The 18,351-nt window shown below is 40.9% G+C and overlaps 3 protein-coding genes across 7 annotated transcripts; 1 reads left to right on the top strand and 2 right to left on the bottom strand.

Annotated features, from left to right (window-relative positions):
* The first annotated feature begins 310 nt into the window (after positions 1 to 310).
* LOC117983982 (uncharacterized) lies at positions 311 to 6,324 on the top strand. 5 transcript variants are annotated; one of them, XM_069499992.1, is made up of 6 exons: positions 311 to 433; positions 1,616 to 1,794; positions 2,475 to 3,180; positions 3,484 to 3,584; positions 4,584 to 4,802; positions 5,640 to 6,324. In XM_069499992.1, exons 2-6 carry the CDS (start codon positions 1,678 to 1,680, stop codon positions 5,754 to 5,756), a joined length of 1,260 nt encoding a protein of 419 aa, XP_069356093.1. In that variant the 5' UTR covers positions 311 to 433; positions 1,616 to 1,677; the 3' UTR covers positions 5,757 to 6,324. The 5 variants fall into 5 exon arrangements, with proteins under 5 accessions (XP_069356093.1, XP_069356091.1, XP_069356092.1 ...); XM_069499990.1 differs by having other exon boundaries at positions 343 to 773; XM_069499991.1 differs by having other exon boundaries at positions 343 to 1,160.
* On the bottom strand, positions 6,292 to 14,035 carry LOC117984085 (uncharacterized). Its single transcript, XM_069499984.1, has 12 exons — positions 13,873 to 14,035; positions 13,140 to 13,248; positions 12,471 to 12,607; positions 12,040 to 12,120; positions 11,413 to 11,495; positions 10,802 to 10,924; positions 9,296 to 9,443; positions 8,912 to 9,033; positions 8,187 to 8,319; positions 7,626 to 7,762; positions 7,013 to 7,175; positions 6,292 to 6,782 (listed from the first exon to the last, which is right to left on the bottom strand). The coding sequence occupies exons 2-12, from the start codon at positions 13,214 to 13,216 to the stop codon at positions 6,586 to 6,588; spliced, it is 1,401 nt and encodes a 466-aa protein (XP_069356085.1). The 5' UTR covers positions 13,217 to 13,248; positions 13,873 to 14,035; the 3' UTR covers positions 6,292 to 6,585.
* Positions 14,036 to 15,330: 1,295 nt separating this feature from the next.
* On the bottom strand, positions 15,331 to 17,600 carry MED20 (Mediator complex subunit 20). The gene is made up of 4 exons (XM_034970633.2): positions 17,353 to 17,600; positions 17,137 to 17,279; positions 16,746 to 17,005; positions 15,331 to 15,575 (listed from the first exon to the last, which is right to left on the bottom strand). The coding sequence occupies exons 1-4, from the start codon at positions 17,364 to 17,366 to the stop codon at positions 15,363 to 15,365; spliced, it is 630 nt and encodes a 209-aa protein (XP_034826524.1). The 5' UTR covers positions 17,367 to 17,600; the 3' UTR covers positions 15,331 to 15,362.
* Positions 17,601 to 18,351: the final 751 nt, after the last annotated feature.

Raw genomic sequence — 18,351 nt, 5'->3', positions numbered from 1 at the left:
GTCGTTAGATTTGACGTGTCAAAAAGTTCTCTTAAAAATCAATTTAATAATAATTCAAAAGATTTTTAACATTATTAGAACAAAAAAAGCCAGATTTCTTACATCATTATTGTGTTTTACAAAAAGCCAAAAATTGCAAATTTTATTCATTTGAAAAATCCTAAATAGGTAATTGTAATATTCCGCATCCGGGGGATGTTTACTTTGTTATCAGATTTGACGTGTCCATGTTAGTGATGTTAACCCAAACAAATTGAAAAGTCTTTCTATATGTCAAATTCCCATACAATATAAATGACCCCTAAGTTTACTTAATTTAGTTGACTTCTTGTGTTTCTTGTATTCAGTCAGTGCATCATAGAGTAAAGTAATGAGTTAGTGGCAAAAAGTGCTGTGCAAAAGCGGGCAAAACTCAAAAGTCTAGACAAAAGAGGTACAGTGCCAGAATCTAGAAATTCCTGCTTGTAATTAAAAAATCTAATAAAATATAACTATTTACAGCAAAGAATAAAATTATAGTGGTTATTTGATCCAAAGACATTCTTTTATGGCACTATTATAATTATTTCTGTTTTATTTGCTATTTTCCTGAAGCCTGGAGTATCACTAAAGTGTTAATTAATTATAAGGATTTGAAAATACAATGCGATCAAGTTAAGAAAATAATAGGAACGTCAATGACCTCTCTCCATCCTCGCCCCTGGACCTGTCAATTGTTCCGAGTGTCAAAAAAATTTAGGCTGTTTATTTTTGTTGGATTTTTGTTTGTATAGGTTTGTTATTTTATTTCACTATTATTCTTCTAAATGAATCAAAATCAGAATAAGCGAGGCGTTGTTTTGGCTGGGAGAGCTCGAGAGATTGTCCATAATGTAGACAAATACTTTGAGCACGAGAAAAAACAGAGTCTTGCATTGCTCGAAGAAATGAAAACAGCGAGCGTTCAATCAAGACCAGATGGAGATATTACTGTGTCTCGTGAAGTATACGCAGGCATTTTAAAAACCCTTCAAAACGCAAGTAGAGTGGCGGAACGAGTCCATTTGGCCACTGGTATAAATAAAAATACAGTGACTCGTATTCGACGCGAATGGCGGGAGACTGAAGCTAGTAGTGGTGAACTGGCGACATCAATACTTGAGCCTCAAATAAAGCTAGAGGTAGAGGAAAATATAGAAAATGAGTAAAATGTAGACAGTGAGACTAACGGAAAAACAATAGTAGATGACTGACTAATCAGGTTAACTGATGTTCAAAGATTAATGGTATATACCTGTTTCCATTGTGTACCAAGACATTAGACATTGGCAAGGTAAGTAGTGCAGTCTGAAGTTGCAACATGACAGTCTCAGGCAGCTATAGCCTATGGACACAATCCCTACTGAGATCTGTTTTGTATACTGCACAGTTATTATTTACAGATTGGACTACTTCTTTGTCTCGGTAGGAAAGGCATCCCGAACCAGTGGTAGATGCATAATATGACGATTCAAAAGGACTTGTAAAAATTTAATTGAATAAAAAAAAAAATTATTTACTTATGTCTGATAGTGATAAGTAATTTGTTTGAAATATAAGTTCTTGAGTTAGAAACAGTGTTTTTTTTTATTTCCAGTAAACTAATTACTACTCCTCCCAGAAGAAGAACAAGAAATACTACTAACACTATACTACTGGATGGCAATGGAGGACTTCAAGTCTTTACTGCAAGTCTCTTCCGTTCTCACCAACGAGCAACTCAGTGAAGCTCTGACAGAATGGTTCAAGGAGCCTATGACGTTTACACATTGGGAGGTGAATCAGTACCATTATTATAAATGTGAAAGTGTGTTGGTTTGTCCTTCAATCACGTCGCAACGGCGCAAGGGATTGACGTGATTTTTTGCATGGGTATAGATAAAGACCTGAGAGGAGAGTGACATAGGCTACTTTTATCCCGGAAAATCAAAGACTTCCCACTGGACAGATAACTCCACAACTCAGTTTAAAATGCGTTGACTACAGTATCTATGATAATAACGCGTCCCATCTTAGGCAAGATATCATCACTTTCCATCAGGTGTGATCGTGGTCAAGCGTGCCTATAATGAATAAAAAATAAAAAATGTGTATCAGTTACTCTTAATTTTAATATAGGTACTGTTTGATATAGATAAGTAGAAGTAGATACTTATTAGTATCTAATCATTATTTATCAAAAGATAAATAACCATTTCAAGTGGTGTTGGAATAACTCAAATGTTCACTACTTCAAATGATTTTTATAGTAATTAGAGTCATCATCATCATCATCATCAACCTATAGACGTCTACTGCTGGACATAGGTCTCTTGTAGGGACTTCCACCGCGCCGCCTGAATTTAGCGGCTCCCTGCGATCGGCTGATGTCATCCGTCCACCTAGTGGGGGGTCTTCCAACCCTGTTCCTTCCGGTGCGAGGTCATCATGTAGTAATACCATATTTTACGTTCCAGTACGTGGGAGACACGGGAAAAGGAGACTCCTATTTAAGCGAACTGATTCGAATCAAAATCTACGGTAACTCAAACGGAGCATCGAAATACGTACAAGTCATACTCAAAAACATTCCCAAAAACGTGTGCAGACGCTTAACATACAGAAGCGACGAATTCTTCAGAAACGAGATCAATTTCTACCAAAAAGTCATTCCGAAATTACTAGAGTTCCAAGCAAATAAAAATGTTACGGATCCTTTCACAGGGTTTACTAAATTATTCCTGGCATACAGTGATGGTTTAAATGACGTCATATGCCTTGAAGATGCAAACGTCGAAGGTTTTGGCACAACTTCGCGACAAGAAGGTATCGATTTCGAGCATTGCAAGGTGACAATGAAAGCTTTAGCCCAATATCATGCCCTAACCTTTGCTATGAAGGATCAAAAACCGGATCTGTTGAACAGGATAAGCGACGCCGTTTTCGAAACTTACTACGATCCTAGGCTTTGGGATTGGTATAAAAGATTTTGGAAGAGAATTTGTGGTATTGCAATTGATGCTGTTGAAAAGGAGTATCCGAATTCGATATATGTAGAAAAAGTAAAACAGTTTGCTGTACCGGAGAGATATGAAGATATGATTCGGGCTGTGAGAGATAAAACCAATGCAGTTATGTCCCACGGAGACTCTTGGACAAACAATTTTTTGTACAAATATGATGGTAATTTATATTCATATCTTTATACTTAACTAGATGATGCCCGCGACTTCGTCTGCTTGGATTTAGATTTTTAAAAATCTCGTGGGAACTCTTACATTTTCCGGGATCAAAAGTAGCCTATGTCTTCCCCGGGATATAAGCTAACTCTATACCAAAAATTATCAAAATCGCTTAAACTGTTGGGCCGTGAAAAGCTGGCAGACAGACAGACACACTTTCGCATTTGTAATATTAGTATGGATAGTTAAAAAGGACTGACAGAATTTCATTAATTTAAAAAGTGTTTTCTTTGATTGGTTGAAGGCACTCGTCCGGTGGCCGCAAAGATTATTGACTTCCAACTGACTCGATGCGCCAGCCCAGTGCTAGATGTCGTATTCTTCATTTACGCTTGCACTGACCAGGTACATTTTATTATAAAATAAAATAAATAAACTTTTATTTCAGGCATAAGTACACCCATAATTGCGTGTTAGTACAGAAACAATTCCTTAACCTATGTTAGTACCTACTTATTACTAGCTTAAAGTTAAATTAACGCGGCATGCTTGCGCATGATCGCGTAGAAATCATCCACGCGACAGACAACCAGACAACATAATTTCATCCATTTTTTTTCGAATTGGATGAAAATGATGTTGTAATTAGCTGATGCCCGCGACTTCGTCCGCGTGGAATTAGGTTTTTCAAAAATCCCGTGGGAGCTCTTTGATTTTCCGGGATAAAAAGTAGTCTATGTCACTCTCCAGGTCTCACCCATGCAAAAAATCACGTCGATCCGTTGCTCTGTTGCGACGTGATTGAAGGACAAACCAACAAACAACACTCACATTTATAATATGGGTACTGACCATTGACTTATATATTACTTCATATGGACAGGGCTATTGGACAAATGGCACCGACTCAGTGGTGCTTTAGCACCAATGCAACCTCAGTGACGTCTGGATTTCAAACGGGTCGTTCATTAGTATCTAAGAGGTGGTGCTAATTTATTTAGCTCCTAAACCGTGAAAAATTTTGTTCGCTTGACCATATTATCTTGTCATTTATATCGATAGTACTGATCTATTTTAGTTTTTATTTTTGAATGTGTTTTTTGTAAAAATAAGTAATCCGGTATTTAACAATTATCAAATCAGTAACTTTTTATCAAACATCAAAACGCGCGCTTATGCGAAATTCTATGAAATGCCGGTATGTGACGTCACAATCATTTGACGTGCTTTTTTTTAGTTTAATCCATAATTTAAAATGGTTGTCACACATAAAACTAACAAAGGATGTGGAATTTACGTAGTAATAATATATAATTTACGTATATTACGTATTATTTACGCTCTATTTAATTATCACTGAGAAATAATTTATTTTTGACATAGTCAAATACCGTATTGTTTCAGGTTTTGCGAGAAAAGTATTACGATGATCTCCTAAAGTATTACTACGAAGTATTATCTGAACAAATCAGTCAGTTGGGCAGCGACCCTCACAAGGTTTACCCTGTGGAAACATTCATGCAAGAGATTAAAAAGTATTCCTACTTTGGCCTTGTCTTCAGTTTCGAGTCCACGCCGTTTATTATCTTAGCTCCTGAAGACGCAGTTAGTATGGATATGGAGGTATGTATTCCAGTCAGTCATAAGGTGCTGATAGACTTGAGCATTCACTTGTGATGAGCATTCGTGCGAATGTTACATCACAGAAAAATACGAGAACAGTTTAGCGAGCATTCTATCGAGCGTTCTGGCGAGCATTCTAGCGAGCAGATTTACGAGCGAGATTAGATTAAAAGTACCTGATTATTCATAAGCACTTGTAAAAAGTTTACATGAATAAAACGTTTACATTAATATGTAAACACATTTAATTGTACATTAATATGTAATTAATATGTAATAATGAAATGTTTACATTAATAATGAAACATATTCTATTCTATTCTATTTGCTTGGAGCGCTTTTTTCCGAGCCAAGCTGTCATCGTTCCGCGCCCCGCCGCTCTACAACGCCCTTCCCCGCACCCATGTTGCTTTTTTAACATAAGCAATGAGTATAAATGCAGCACACGCGACCGCCAAGTCTGACATCTTCATGAAGAATTGACGAGCATCGAATAGAGCGTTCGCTAGAATTCTCAAGATGTTTGTTGCAATATTTGGCTCTATGCTTGGCTCGGCTCGTTGTTTAGTTAGACAAAAATAAAAACGGCGAATGCTCGATGTTCTGTTACAAGTGAATGCTCAAGTCTATCAGCACCTTTAAGAGAGTAAGAGCACACCTATAGTAAGCGACAGGTTGAAATGGCAATCGCACCGCACACCCGCTAACCGGGTGCGGGTGACGTGCGGGTGTGTGGGGAGTCCCCCCCCCCCCCCCTCCCGTAAAATTTTGTAACGTAAAAGAAATAAGAATTGAGAATCTTTTTTAATGCGGCTAAAGATTTTCCTTATATTACAGGGTGATAAAAAACTAAACATCGACGACTTTTGGGCCATTCCACCCTTCAGGACCAAGGAGGGCCGCTTGAGGGAAGCCAACAATATAGTGCACTGTGTGGACAGAGGCTACATATAAAGCTGCATATCACACAACTCAGAATAAGAATACAGACCGATCACGGTTCACTATCACTTTGTTCCTTGCCGTCATGTTGGCACCATTGCACTTCACACAATAATAAACCCTAAGTTCTAAGGAATAAAGCCAATAAAGCAATAGTGCCAACATGACGATAAGGTAAGTTATAGTGAGAGGTCTGCAGTAGCAGCATAACATGCACTGACATCGACATATTCCACAACACTATACATATTTTAGATAGAATAGATAGATAGATAGAAATACTTTATTGCACACAAAAATATTACATAACTATTACAGAAACTTAAACTAACAAAATTATTGTATGCAAAGGCGGCCTTATTGCTCACAGCAATCTCTTCCAGGCAATGGTGAAAGGAGAAACTAGATGTGTTGGATAGTACTTACACGCAATACAGAAAAATGAAGTAGTATAATATTATATAATATAATTAACTATTAGCTTTATTTAGCTTATTATTTATTATTTTTATTTAGCTTTAAGAAAAAAAATGTAGTTACCTACCTGTATGAATAAATAAACTTTATTGTAATAATTTAATTTAGTCTAATGTTAATTTATTGTTTACTAGCTTGTACGGGAGCGATGTGCAAGCTCGACCGAACCAAAGGGAGATCTCCCACCGAGCGGTTGGTTGTGCTCGGTAGCGCCAGCTGGGCCGACGGTTGTGCCTTGAAACTTCTTTATATAGTCCAGATTGCAGAAAACTCCGTTAGTGCGAGTACTGTCGGCGGTACATTTGTTCGGGACTACGTCATGAAATGTTATCGATTGAATAGCGCCATCTAGTTGCATACATTTCTATAGTGTAGGCACTTCTAGTCTGTGGCGCTCAGTCGTGGTGGTGGGTGGCGGCGGTCGCGGGGTGTAGCGCGGCCGCGGGTTGGGCGCGCCCGTCATGTACTGCACTAGCTCGGGCTGCGGCATTCCGGTCTCGTTGGGCTCCAGAATCTTAGTATCCCCCACCGTCAAGTCTATACCCTGCGGCAGCTCGTCATCTGCGGATACCGATTAATCAGTAACACGTCTACCTATTACATCGTCGGTTTACTGCAAGAAGTAAGAACTCATTAATTACAAAAAAAATGGTCAAGTGCGAGTCGAACTCGCACACGAAGGATTCCGTCTTAGCGAGCTCCATTTTAGGCTGCATCAGCACTTGCCAGCAGGTTTTGATTGCAGCCAAGCGCTAATCTAAAAATTGAAAAAAAAAGCAATGAGAGCTCACCGGATCTCTTGGGCCTGGTGGTGGTGATAGCGCTGGGGTCGGGCGGCGGAGTGGTGGACCACACGTCGTACTCCGGCACCCACATGGACTCGTCCAGCGGCTCGAACCCATACAACGTTTGGTGACTCGGCCCTCTGTACTCTACTTCCCTCGCAGTAAAGTCCTTGAATACAAGAAATTGTTACAGCGGGGTCTTTTTCGTTTGACCTCAACCAAGACGGGAGTATACGGGCCTCAAAGCGTACCCTCGCACGGGAGTAAGGACTGCCGTCCTGGTTTAAGCCCCGTGGTTTTGGTCGGATGTTGGGTTCAGGGCCCCGAAAAGATTTGTGGCGGTCGCCACATGTTGTTGGCGACCACCACAAACCTTTTCGAGTTTTAAGCAATTAAATATCAATATCAGTTGCTTTAACGCTGAAGGAAAATACCAATCACGAGGAAACCTGTCCTGGGAATAATGTTCTTAAAGGTGTGTCATGTCTACTAATCCGCACTTGGCCAGCGTAGCGGACTATTGCCTTCCAAAAAGCCTTCTCATAATGAAACCCCTGCTTAGTAGTGGGCTGGCAATGGGTTGAAATGATGATGGGTTTGTCTTCAGTTAGTCCCTTACCTCATAATAGGTCCCCTCTTCCCACTTCCACTCCTGGATGTCGAGGAGGGTCATGTTCTTCTTCCAGCCCCACGCGAACATCTCGAAGCGACAGGTGTCAGAGAACATGAGGTATACGGATATTTCGAACACGGACCCTGAAATTTTACCCTGTTTAATAGTTTGGTAAACAGAGTATTCCAATATTTAGTAGAAATTTAGTCGAGTCGAGAAAACCGCCTACCGGAAAAGGGATTGATAGATTTGAAATATGGTGCTGGAACGGATGTTCAACATTTATTGGACGGAATATAGGACCAACACCTCGATTTTAAACAGATTGAAAATAAAGATTCGACGCATGTAGCATAGAGAAACTTATGGTTACTTACTGGCTACATTTAAGAAAAGAGACCCCCTGAGAAAAAAGCCCGAAACGTTTTTCCGACCAGATAAGAGAAGCGGTCGACGCACCCTTCTGCAATGCCTTTCGCTCGGCCTCCAACAGATTGAAAGCCACGATCCTCAAAGGTGAAGAACCGACGCGAGAAGAAGCCGAAGTCATGGAAGCTTGTCTCGTACCTTTGTACCTGTAGCAGGGCACGCCGAAGCCCTGGCGCACGCACTGGTGGCGGATGCGCATCTCGGACGTGGCGGACGCGTTCACCAGTTCCAGCGTGAGGCACGAGAACTCCACGTTGTCATAGATCGACAGCTAAAAGAAAGACAAGGTTTATTTAAAAATGGCACCACAACAGATGATTCAACCTCAAGAGTACGCATATACTCGTACAAGGTTTTATATGAAAACAAAATCGTAAAATGTTGGCGGGGGACAACCCACCACCTCTCATGGCCCCCACCAACCTTGCGGTTATATAGCCCGAAGCCCAGGAGAGCACCCGTTCGGTACTTGCTCGGTGCCTCTTTCCCGGGGCGCTTTCTTGACTCCCTACAAATTCTTTCTACCTAGTTCTTGTCCCCATGTGTCGTTCTCCCCTTTCTGCGCAGGTTAAAATCACCCACTCTGGAACTAAATCACCCACTGCACAGGTTAAAATCACCCACACAGTTAGAACTAAGTCACCCACTGCGCAGGCTAAAATCACCCACACAGTTGGAAATAATCACCAACTGCGCATGTTAAAATCACCCACACAGTTGGAACTAAATCAGCCACTGCGCAGGTTAAATTCACCCACACAGTTGAAACTAAATCACCAACTGCGCAGGGTTAAATCACCCACACTGTTGGAACTAAATCACCGACTGCGCAGGTAGAAGTTCCAGGCGGCCAGTATACTCACGTTGTATGTGAGGAACTGGTACTGCATATTGTCGGTGCGCAACACTATCATCTCGCGGAACACGAGGTTGATCTTCTCGCCCTCGTCGCAGTTGCCGAACTTCTGGATCGCGTAGCTGCCCGCTGGAAAAGGTCACTTTCGTGAGTTTTTGAACTTAGAAAGTTTTGGAGTCACACTTTTTGACCTTTAGAATGTGACTTCGTCCGCTACAGCTTCTTATAGGTCAATCATTATTACCAATCCCAATTGTTCTAATGGGCTGAATATATGCGATTCTTGTTGTAACAATGCATTGTAGCCAGTAGTGAGCGAGCGTCAACCATTATAGCTGTCATTCTACCGCAATCGAGCTGCAGATAGTTTATTGGAGGTCGGTGTACTTACTTCGCATGACGTATTTCTGTTTGGATATCTTGGAGATGCTGATGCGGCGGAACTGGCTCAGGCTGGACTCCACCCAGGGGTAGTAGCTCATCATGTCCAAGTACCGCGACGGCGCGCCGCAGCCCGGCCCGCGGACAGACAGACCGAGCTGAAATTGTGTAAGTAGGTACCTATAGTACGCGACAGGTCGAGATGCCAGTCGGGGTGGGGACGCCCCGCACCCGCTAACCCGGTGCGGGATAGCGCGGGTGGTGTGCGGGGCTTTCCCCCGCCTCATACCCGGATTGCCATCTAGACCTGTCGCCTTACTACTATAGATATAATTTGTTGTGCAGGTTTATACTTTAGGCACGACTTGAGAATAGTTTTTAAGGGTTCCGTACCCTAAGGGTAAAACGGGACCCTTTTACTAAGACTCTGCTGTCCGGCCGTCTGTCTGTCCATCTGTCACCAGGCTGTATTCATAAACCGTGACAGTTAGACAGTTGAAATTTTCATCGAAGATGTAGGTATTTCTGTTACCGCTATAACAACAAATACTAAAAAACCACTTTTTGTTTTTTACCATTTTAATAGAAGGTACGGAACCTGAACCTGCACGAGTCCGACTCGCACTTGGCAGTCGCTTAGCATAAAAGTCGGCCCACGCCCGTTCAGTACCCTCATTCCGCACATTGTGGCTAATTCCATTGTACACAATCTCTAAACTAAACTAAAATGGCACGTCTAAATCTATTGCTATCCCTTTCATAATGTTGCTTGCGGAAAAGGATAGCATTATATTTAGACCTGTTAATTTAGTTTAGTTTAGAGATTGTGTACTAGAGAATCGGCCCCATTGTCTTGATTACGTGACTTTTGAGTCCAACAATCATAACAAAGCATTCTCCCCTGTCCCCCGCCAACATTTTACGATTGTTTTCATGCAAAACCTTGTATATGCGTACTCTCGAGGTTGAATTCTCTGTGTTAGTGCCACACAGTGTTTCCATGTACACGGTAATTACCGTAGATGCACCTTAATTCAGCCCTAATCTACCGTCAAGGTAATATGGCCATTACCTTGACCGTGTCACCGTAATACAAAATTACGTTAAAAATTCATAATACGTAATACGAGTACGAATCTCAGTCACCTAAGCATATTTCGTAATGGCAACATTTCTCTTGCTCTCGGTTTAAGCATCAAATCTCAGCAATCTATTTTCGTCCTTATTCAAGCAATTAGGAAGGAGTAAAATGTAAAACTAATGAGATTTAACAAAATATTAATATGAATAAATCCGTATATGAAAAAGATATTGCTATGCTAGGAGAGTCAGATTCAGAATAATAAATAGTTGATTAAAAAGCAAATTCGTGACGTTTTTTCTTTTAAAAATGACACGGTATTTTACACGGTATTCTTTTAGCTAATCCACCGTAATTTAATCTAGAAACACCGTAATTTTAACCCTTGAACACGGTAATTCTCGATTTACATATGGAAACACTGGTGCCACATACCAGTTGCCACCGCCCCCATACGTCTCGCACCACGAGCGCGGCGCCCGCGTCCCAAACGCACACGTCCTCTTCCAGAGACACAGCGCACGCCACGTGCGGCGGACGCATCTTCTTTGCGTACAACTGCATATAAACAAAAGTACAAATCTAAATATATAAAATGAAAAGGTGATTGACTGACTGACTGACTGACTGACTGATCTATCAACGCACAGCTCAAACTACTGGACGGATCGGGCTGAAATTTGGCATACAGATAGCTATTATGACGTAAGCATCCGCTAAGAAAGGATTTTTGAAAATTCAACCCCTAAGGGTGTGAAATAGGACTTTGAAATTTGTGTTGTCCACACGGACGAAGTTGCGAGCGTAAGCTAGTGAAAAAATAATTAGTATTTTCAATTTTCAAATACCAAGTGGGATATCATATTAAAGGGCTCTACCTGTGCATTCTAAAACGATTTGTATTCATTTTTATGCATAATATTTTTTGATTTATTGTGCAAAATGTCTCAAAAATACGACCGTAGTACGGCACGCTCGGTGCGCGAGTCTAACTCGTACTTGGCCTGTTTTTTTTAATAGGACTATTGATTAAAAAGACAACATACGTTCGCACGGAGATAGAACTCTCGACAGAGGCCTGGCGGTACGTGCGTCACCGAAACCACCTGTTTTTGTAGTACATTGTAATCTGAAAGTTCAGAAGTAGCCATAGAGCCAAGGGGGGGAGAGCAATGGAGCCGACGTGAGCATAGTTCGTAACTTACCTAACGCATCGAAAACTTATAGATATGATTCTAATATTATAAACCAATGCGAGAATATTTTCTATGTCGTTTTTATAATGATATACTAGCTGATGCCCGCGACTTCCTCCGCGTGGATTTAGGTTTTAAAAAATTCCATGGGAACTCTTTGATTTTCCGGGAAAAAAAGTAAAATGTCACTCTCCAGGTCTTTAACTATATGCAAAAAATCAAGTCAATCGGTTGCTCCGTTGCGGCGTGATTGAAGGACAAACCAATAAACCAACAAAGAAACACACTTTCGCATTTATAACATGGGTAGGTACTGATAAAGAAGTGGCTGGATGAAGAAGACTTAGAACCAGGTGTTCTTTGAAAAACCTTGAGCACTGAATGTCTACAGGCCGATATAATGATGATGATGATGATGATAATTGGTTGGGTACCTATGTATAAAGGAGGTACTTAATTGTAAAGATTGCCACTCACCGTCGCCCTCTTTGAACTTGACAACATAAAATTCTGGATTCCTCAGTCTCTCCGGAGGTGGACATAAAGGTCTAATGTTTACTGAAACAAAAATTGTACCTAGTCAAATTGGAAATTTTTAATTTCTGATGTAGCTATAACTCTACTGGTAACTGGTGCGCATTATTGCCACCATAATGCATGTAAAACAGAATGTTGAAAATGTAAACAGAAACCCGAAGAAATTAGGAAAAGACAACTTTTAACGATTTCTTTGAGTGTGACTAAACATATGCGACGTAAAAGCGGCAGTTAAATCCTCCAGTATTGTTATGCTGCAACACTCTCCGTGCGGTATTGTACGTGCCGCAACACTCTCCGTATGCTGTACCTACTCTCCCAGCAGCACGCGACTGTTCTCTCTGCGACAAAGCATATATATTCATAGTTACGGTTCCGCACGGGCGACCGCAGCTGCACCAGCGCGACGGTGTTGTATGTGTCGCCGTACTCCGGGTGCAGCACGAAGTTCCGCACGCGCCGCCCGCCCGCGCCCCAGCGCTCTCCCAGCAGCACGCGACTGTTCTCTCTGCGATAAAATACTTAGAATAAGTACGCTACGACAATGCTACTCCAAAACAATTTGTTTTCGGGCGCAGCGTCGCCAAAAGAGCCTAACCTAGAACTGGTATGTGTTGTTTCATAATTTGATGGATCAATACTTAAGTATATAGGTCCGAATATGGAACCGAGTCATTTCTATCCTGAGACTTTTAGTTGATTATTGGTGTGATTCCAAAGTGTTAGACTGAGATCTGTCACAGTTTCACTCTGGACCTGTAGAGCGTAGGTACTTTTCGTACTTTTACTTTTCTTAACTTAAGCTTCAGTTAAAACGAGACAGGTCAGCGATATAGCGCTCTCTCGTTTTAACAGTGTCTTAAATCTGAGCAAAGTCAAAGTGCGCTATATAGAACTCAGGGTTAGATTGGCGTCTACGCATCACGACGCAGACGACAAAAGAACCGCTGGAAATTAGCGGTACAAAACTGTGATGCCCGAAAACTCTTACAAGACATCGATGTCTATAATTATCCAGCTGTCCAGCAGTTGGGACCCACCTAAAGTCCAGCTTGGGCATCGGGCCGATATCAGCAGCCGGCGCGATCACGAACTCCGCCTGTATCAGCGCCACCATGGTGACTGCTCGCGCCTCACTGTCGCCGCTATCTATAAGCATTTCCAATGTACGAGTAACTTAATTTATTACTACTATGTATAACTACAATTTCGGTACATGAAAAATAAAAATAAATAAAGTATAAACAAACGATAAGCAAATTGAAACCTGACAGGCCAATCAATGATGGAGTGGAATTGAATCCGCAGTAAAACTCAAAGTTTCAAACGTAATTACTAGACTAAAGTTTCCAGCTGATGGTATATTTTTACTTCGCCTGACGTCATTTCGATGTTAATGAGACATAGTTCCAGAGCAATAGCAATTTGCGAGACTTATAACTGACGTCATATTCTGTTAAAGTAAGTACTTGCGTGTGGAGCGTGCGGTTCTTATGAAAAAGTGCTAACACACATTTTAGATCAAGAAGGTTTTCCCTAGAATGCAATAGCTAACTTTGCACAGAATTTTATCGAGATCGGTTTAGTAGTTACACCGTTGAAAAGTTACAGATATACTAGTATTTAGGTATAACATCTGCCAATCTCCATTGGGCCGGCGTGACAGACTATGGCCTAAACCCTTCTCACTCTGAGAGGAGACCTGGCTCAGTAGTGGGCCGGTAATTAATTGATTATGATGAGGTATAAACAAGCGTAAGTAGCTGTACTCACAGAATGAGTAGTACAGCACGCCCAGCCAGGGGTACTGCGATACGTCGACGTCACCTTGCGTTACGTCAAGCTCGTGGTCGATGCCGCAGTCCACCACGTCCAGCTCTACAGTCAGCACCTGTAACACTGCAACAAGTACCTAATAGAGTAGAACGCAATTTTGCAGGTTAGCCCGCTACCATCTTGACTGCATCATTGAGTCGGAAAAGGTGACTGACTGACTGACTGACTGATCTATCAACGCACAGCTCAAACTACTGGATGGATCGGGCTGAAATTTGGCATGCAGATAGCTATTATGACGTAGGCATCAGCTAAGAAAAGATTTCTGAAAATTCAAGTCTTAAGGGGGTGAAACAGGGGTTTGAAATTTGTGTAGTCCACGCGGATGAAGTCGCGAGCATAAGCTAGTTCAATACAAATGAACAGCCCAAAAAGAAAATAAACTTACCTTTCACTAATATAAATATTGAAAGTAACTTAACACCCATTTTACAACAACACCAAATTAACTTAGGTATAAGTAAATAAATTGTTAACTCTATTGTACTTTCTTGGTTGAGTTACTTTTAACACTGAGTAACAACCAAATAGTCCATAAGACAAAATTATATAAACAAAATTGTTTATTATTTTGTTTGTATTGAGAAAGATTTCTTGTAGATAGGATGTTGATAATAAAACATTCCAAATGAAACAACAAATTTTTAAAAATATTTTATGTTAATCAGATGAAAAGTGGTTCTTTTAAGTTAGACTTATCTAATAATAATATGTTCTTAAACCTATAGAAAATTCTATAAACATCCATGTGCCATTCTATGAGTCTTTTACAAAAAATAAAGTACTAAAATAATCGTCATCATCATCACCCATCGCCGGCTCACTACTGAGCATGGGATCTCCTCTCAGAATGAAAAGGGTTTGGCATATTCTGCCACACAGGCCAAGTGGAGATTGGCAGACATGTTTTTTTTTATTCGTTATAGGCGCACGCTTGACTACGATCACACCTGATGGAAAGTAATGATGTGGCCTAAGATGGGACGCGTTTGCCTAGAAGATGCCTATTCACTCTTGTTTGGCTGTAGTCTACTATACATATTTCAACATTTAAATTCTATCAATATTGGTGCTATATATAAAACTAGCTGATGCCTGTGATTTCGTTCGCATGGATTTAGGTTTTACTCCTGTGGGAACTTTTTGATTTTCCAGGATAAAAAGCAGCCTCTGTCACTTTCAACGTCTTTAATTATACCCATGCAAAAAATCACGTCGACCCGTTGCTCCGTTGCGACGTGATTGAAGGACAAGCCAATAAACCAACAAACAAACACACTTGCACATTGATAGATAATATGGGTAGTGAATAGTGATTTCATACACACTGAGATATTCTCAAGTCGCGCCTAAAGAAGTTTCACTTCGAAACGGATCTGGAGAACATACACATAGTGGTAACATAATGTTGCAACAAAACACTACACTTAAACTGCACTTCGCATTCCTGTGCTTTTCCTGTAAGCACTGAAGTGTTCTAGGTACTGGTATATAGTGTCTATGGGGGTGTAGATCTCGTTCATTCTGCTGAGGAAATGCTGTGGGGGCTGCACGGGCACCGGGGGGCCCAGCAGACCCTGCAGGAACTCGCGCAGGAGACCCCACACTGCGTTCGCCATTACGCATGGACGGTACTCTACCTAAACAGTACAAAAGTAGATCATTTTGATTTTCTTCACAAGCTGATAGCGCGTAGGTAATCAGTGCCAACTGGTTAGTTGATTTAACCTTCAGAATCACTTCTAGTCTAAATACATAAAAGCAAAAGGTGACTGACTGACTGACTGATCTATCAACGGCTGAAATTTGGCATACTGATAGCTATTATGACATAGGCATCCGCTAAGAAAGGATTTTCTGAAAATTCAATCCAAATGGGGGTGGCAACCTCGCACCGGAAGACGCAGCGTTGGAAGACCCCCCACTAGGTGGACGGACGACATCAGACGAGTCGCTGGGAGCCGCTGGATCCAGACGGCGCAAGACCGTGGCGTGTGGAAGTCCCTACAAGCTATGTCCAGCAGTGTACGTCTATTGGTTGATGATGATGATGATGATGAAGGTGGTGAAATAGGAGTTTAAAATTTGTGAAGTCCACGCAGACGAAGTCGTGAGCATAAGCTAGTGATCTATAAACCGATTGGCCAATTGAATCTCAGTTGGCAAAGTAATGTAAGGTTTCTCTATACAGTGAACAACACAACAACTAGTTGAGCAAAGGTGCATTGCAGTTTTGAGTTAACATCCTCAAGTTGTTTAGACAACTTAAGGGCATATTATGTGTTTCCTAAATATATAAAAGGAAAAGCTGACTAACTGATTGATTGACTGACTGATCTATCAACGCACAGCTCAAACCACAAGATGGATTGGGCTGAAATTTGGCATGCAGATAGCTAATATGACGTAGGCATCCGCTAAGAAAGGATTTTTGAAAATTCAACTCCTAAGGGGTGAAATAGGGATTTGAAATCTGTGTAGTCCACGCAGACGAAGTCGCGAGCATAAGCTAGTAAAATATAATTAAATGAAAAATGTTTACCACCTACTAGCTGATGCATGCAACTTCTGTGTGGATTTAGATTTTTATAAATTTTGGGAACTCATCGATGGGGTGATTATGTAAAACTTAGCAGTAGCGACAGCAACACGACAGCAGTAGCAATCCGACAGTTCATTTGCTGTTTCTCTTCTTCTTATTTTGCTTTGTGGCTATTGCTATTATGATCGCGAGATTTACGCCTGACGCGAGATACGTAATCACCCCGCCGGCCTTCTTTTTATTATCACCACACATACATGGCACTCACCTCCACGAGGATTCCCTTGAAGCTCTGGTTCATAGTAACAGAGCCAAGTTTAACACAGAAGTCACCCAGCTCAAACCTGGTGCCCTTGCTCTCCATCTTGGTCTGTTTCTTAGAGGTGTAGATGTTGCTTAACTTCATCATGAGCAGGTCAAACAGGCTGTCTGCTACCACGTGGATGTTCTTTGAGCCACTCTCTAGTATCGAGAATACAGATGCTGGTTGCTCAGAGTTGTGTAGAACATGCACTGTTTTTGTTGGACCTAGAAGTGAAATAAATAATGTATGTCGGGTTCACTCGGAAGTATTCGGAACGCAAACGTTGTATAGCGACGTTGATATTAAGTTGAAAGGAAAACGCTATGGGCTTCTTATCTTATTTAACTTCACTTACCCATTTGAGGAAGTGACAGATAGCTCTCACAGTCGACGAGGAATTGTCCCTGTTGAGTCGCCCCCAGCGCTAATAGCCTCTTCGTGAGCAAATCAATCACATAAGTGCCAGTCTTGTTCTCTGGCACTGGATACTGCTGCAGACTAAAAAAACATCCATTACTTACTATTAACTTCAATATTAAGTTGGAAATTTTGGTACCTGTAGGATACTTACACTGTTACGCCCATTTTTTATTAAAAAATATGTATACAATAATTTATTGGGCTCTAAAATCGGCATCAAGTATTTCGTGTAGGTTATGTTTAGAGAACGCTATTTGTACGTGTAACACAGTAATTAATGCGTTTAAACTATTTTAGACGTAAAATTGTCTTCTCCGATAGTCTAATAAGTTTAAAGAAAAGGGTTTTATTGATGAAAATTAAGAAATTCAACAACGAACAACCACAAACACAAATCACAACAATAACAAAAAAAAGCAAAAAAAAAACATTCACAATGAGTTCACAATATTGACCACAGATTAATATTGACATTAGACAGTTGACACATGCGACGAGGCCAACGGCCAAGGCCATGCCACACAGATAGTCTAATGCCGGCTCCAGACAGTCGGCCAACACTCCAACTGTTCGTCCAACCTTCATCGTGTGGAGAAATATTTCGTTCATGTTTGACGATATTTGTTGATGTTGGCGCGTGATAGCTCGGATGGCGGTAAATCGTACCCAGCCGGCTTGATTGGGAATCGCCTACATCAATAATTTAATGCTCAGAATAAATACCTGTAAAAGTAGCCCTATTGTGACTGTTACTGTTAGAGCGAGATAGCTAAACACATTTATTATATAACAGCTCTTATTAGAATGTGACGAAATGATTATTTTTTGTCTGTCCTTATCACCGTGGCCATTTTTTTTTTGTTTATCAAGATGTATTTTGTACGTGAGATCTTGACAAACAACATAAATTGAGTTTATGCTGATGTTGAAAGAAATAATTGATTTGTTTTCTGTTTATAAAGTTATAATGCAATGGTGCGTTGCAGTATACTAGGCTACAATAGCCGAAGAGAACGTAAAATAGAAGGAATAACTTTCACAAGTACCTCTTGAGCGAGGGGCTGAGCGGGTCACGCTAGTTGCATATCTATAGGCATATTAATAATAATAATAATAAATACACTTTATTTGCACAACCACAAGAAGGATT

The sequence above is a fragment of the Maniola hyperantus genome, chromosome 7 (genome assembly GCF_902806685.2).
Source record: "Maniola hyperantus chromosome 7, iAphHyp1.2, whole genome shotgun sequence".
NCBI classification, from domain to species: domain Eukaryota; kingdom Metazoa; phylum Arthropoda; class Insecta; order Lepidoptera; family Nymphalidae; genus Maniola; species Maniola hyperantus.
The sequence above is the reverse complement of the archived record's forward strand: the minus strand, read 5'-3'. Positions and strand labels throughout refer to the sequence as shown.

What these genes read in the sequence shown, in the direction of transcription:
- LOC117983982 (XM_069499992.1), top strand. Translation starts at nt 1,678, where the DNA reads ATGGCAATGGAGGACTTCAAGTCTTTACTGCAAGTCTCTTCCGTTCTC. An exon ending in TGACGTTTACACATTGGGAG is followed by an intron (nt 1,795 to 2,474) that starts GTGAATCAGTAC and finishes TTTACGTTCCAG; the next exon opens with TACGTGGGAGACACGGGAAA. An exon ending in TTTTTTGTACAAATATGATG is followed by an intron (nt 3,181 to 3,483) that starts GTAATTTATATT and finishes GATTGGTTGAAG; the next exon opens with GCACTCGTCCGGTGGCCGCA.
- LOC117984085 (XM_069499984.1), bottom strand. Translation starts at nt 13,216, where the DNA reads ATGGTGGCGCTGATACAGGCGGAGTTCGTGATCGCGCCGGCTGCTGAT. An exon ending in GCGGTCGCCCGTGCGGAACC is followed by an intron (nt 12,121 to 12,470) that starts GTAACTATGAAT and finishes TTTTTGTTTCAG; the next exon opens with TAAACATTAGACCTTTATGT. An exon ending in TATGGGGGCGGTGGCAACTG is followed by an intron (nt 9,444 to 10,801) that starts GTATGTGGCACC and finishes ACACAATTTCAG; the next exon opens with CTCGGTCTGTCTGTCCGCGG.
- MED20 (XM_034970633.2), bottom strand. An exon ending in TCTGTCACTTCCTCAAATGG is followed by an intron (nt 17,006 to 17,136) that starts GTAAGTGAAGTT and finishes TTTCACTTCTAG; the next exon opens with GTCCAACAAAAACAGTGCAT. An exon ending in TCAAGGGAATCCTCGTGGAG is followed by an intron (nt 15,576 to 16,745) that starts GTGAGTGCCATG and finishes TGTACTGTTTAG; the next exon opens with GTAGAGTACCGTCCATGCGT.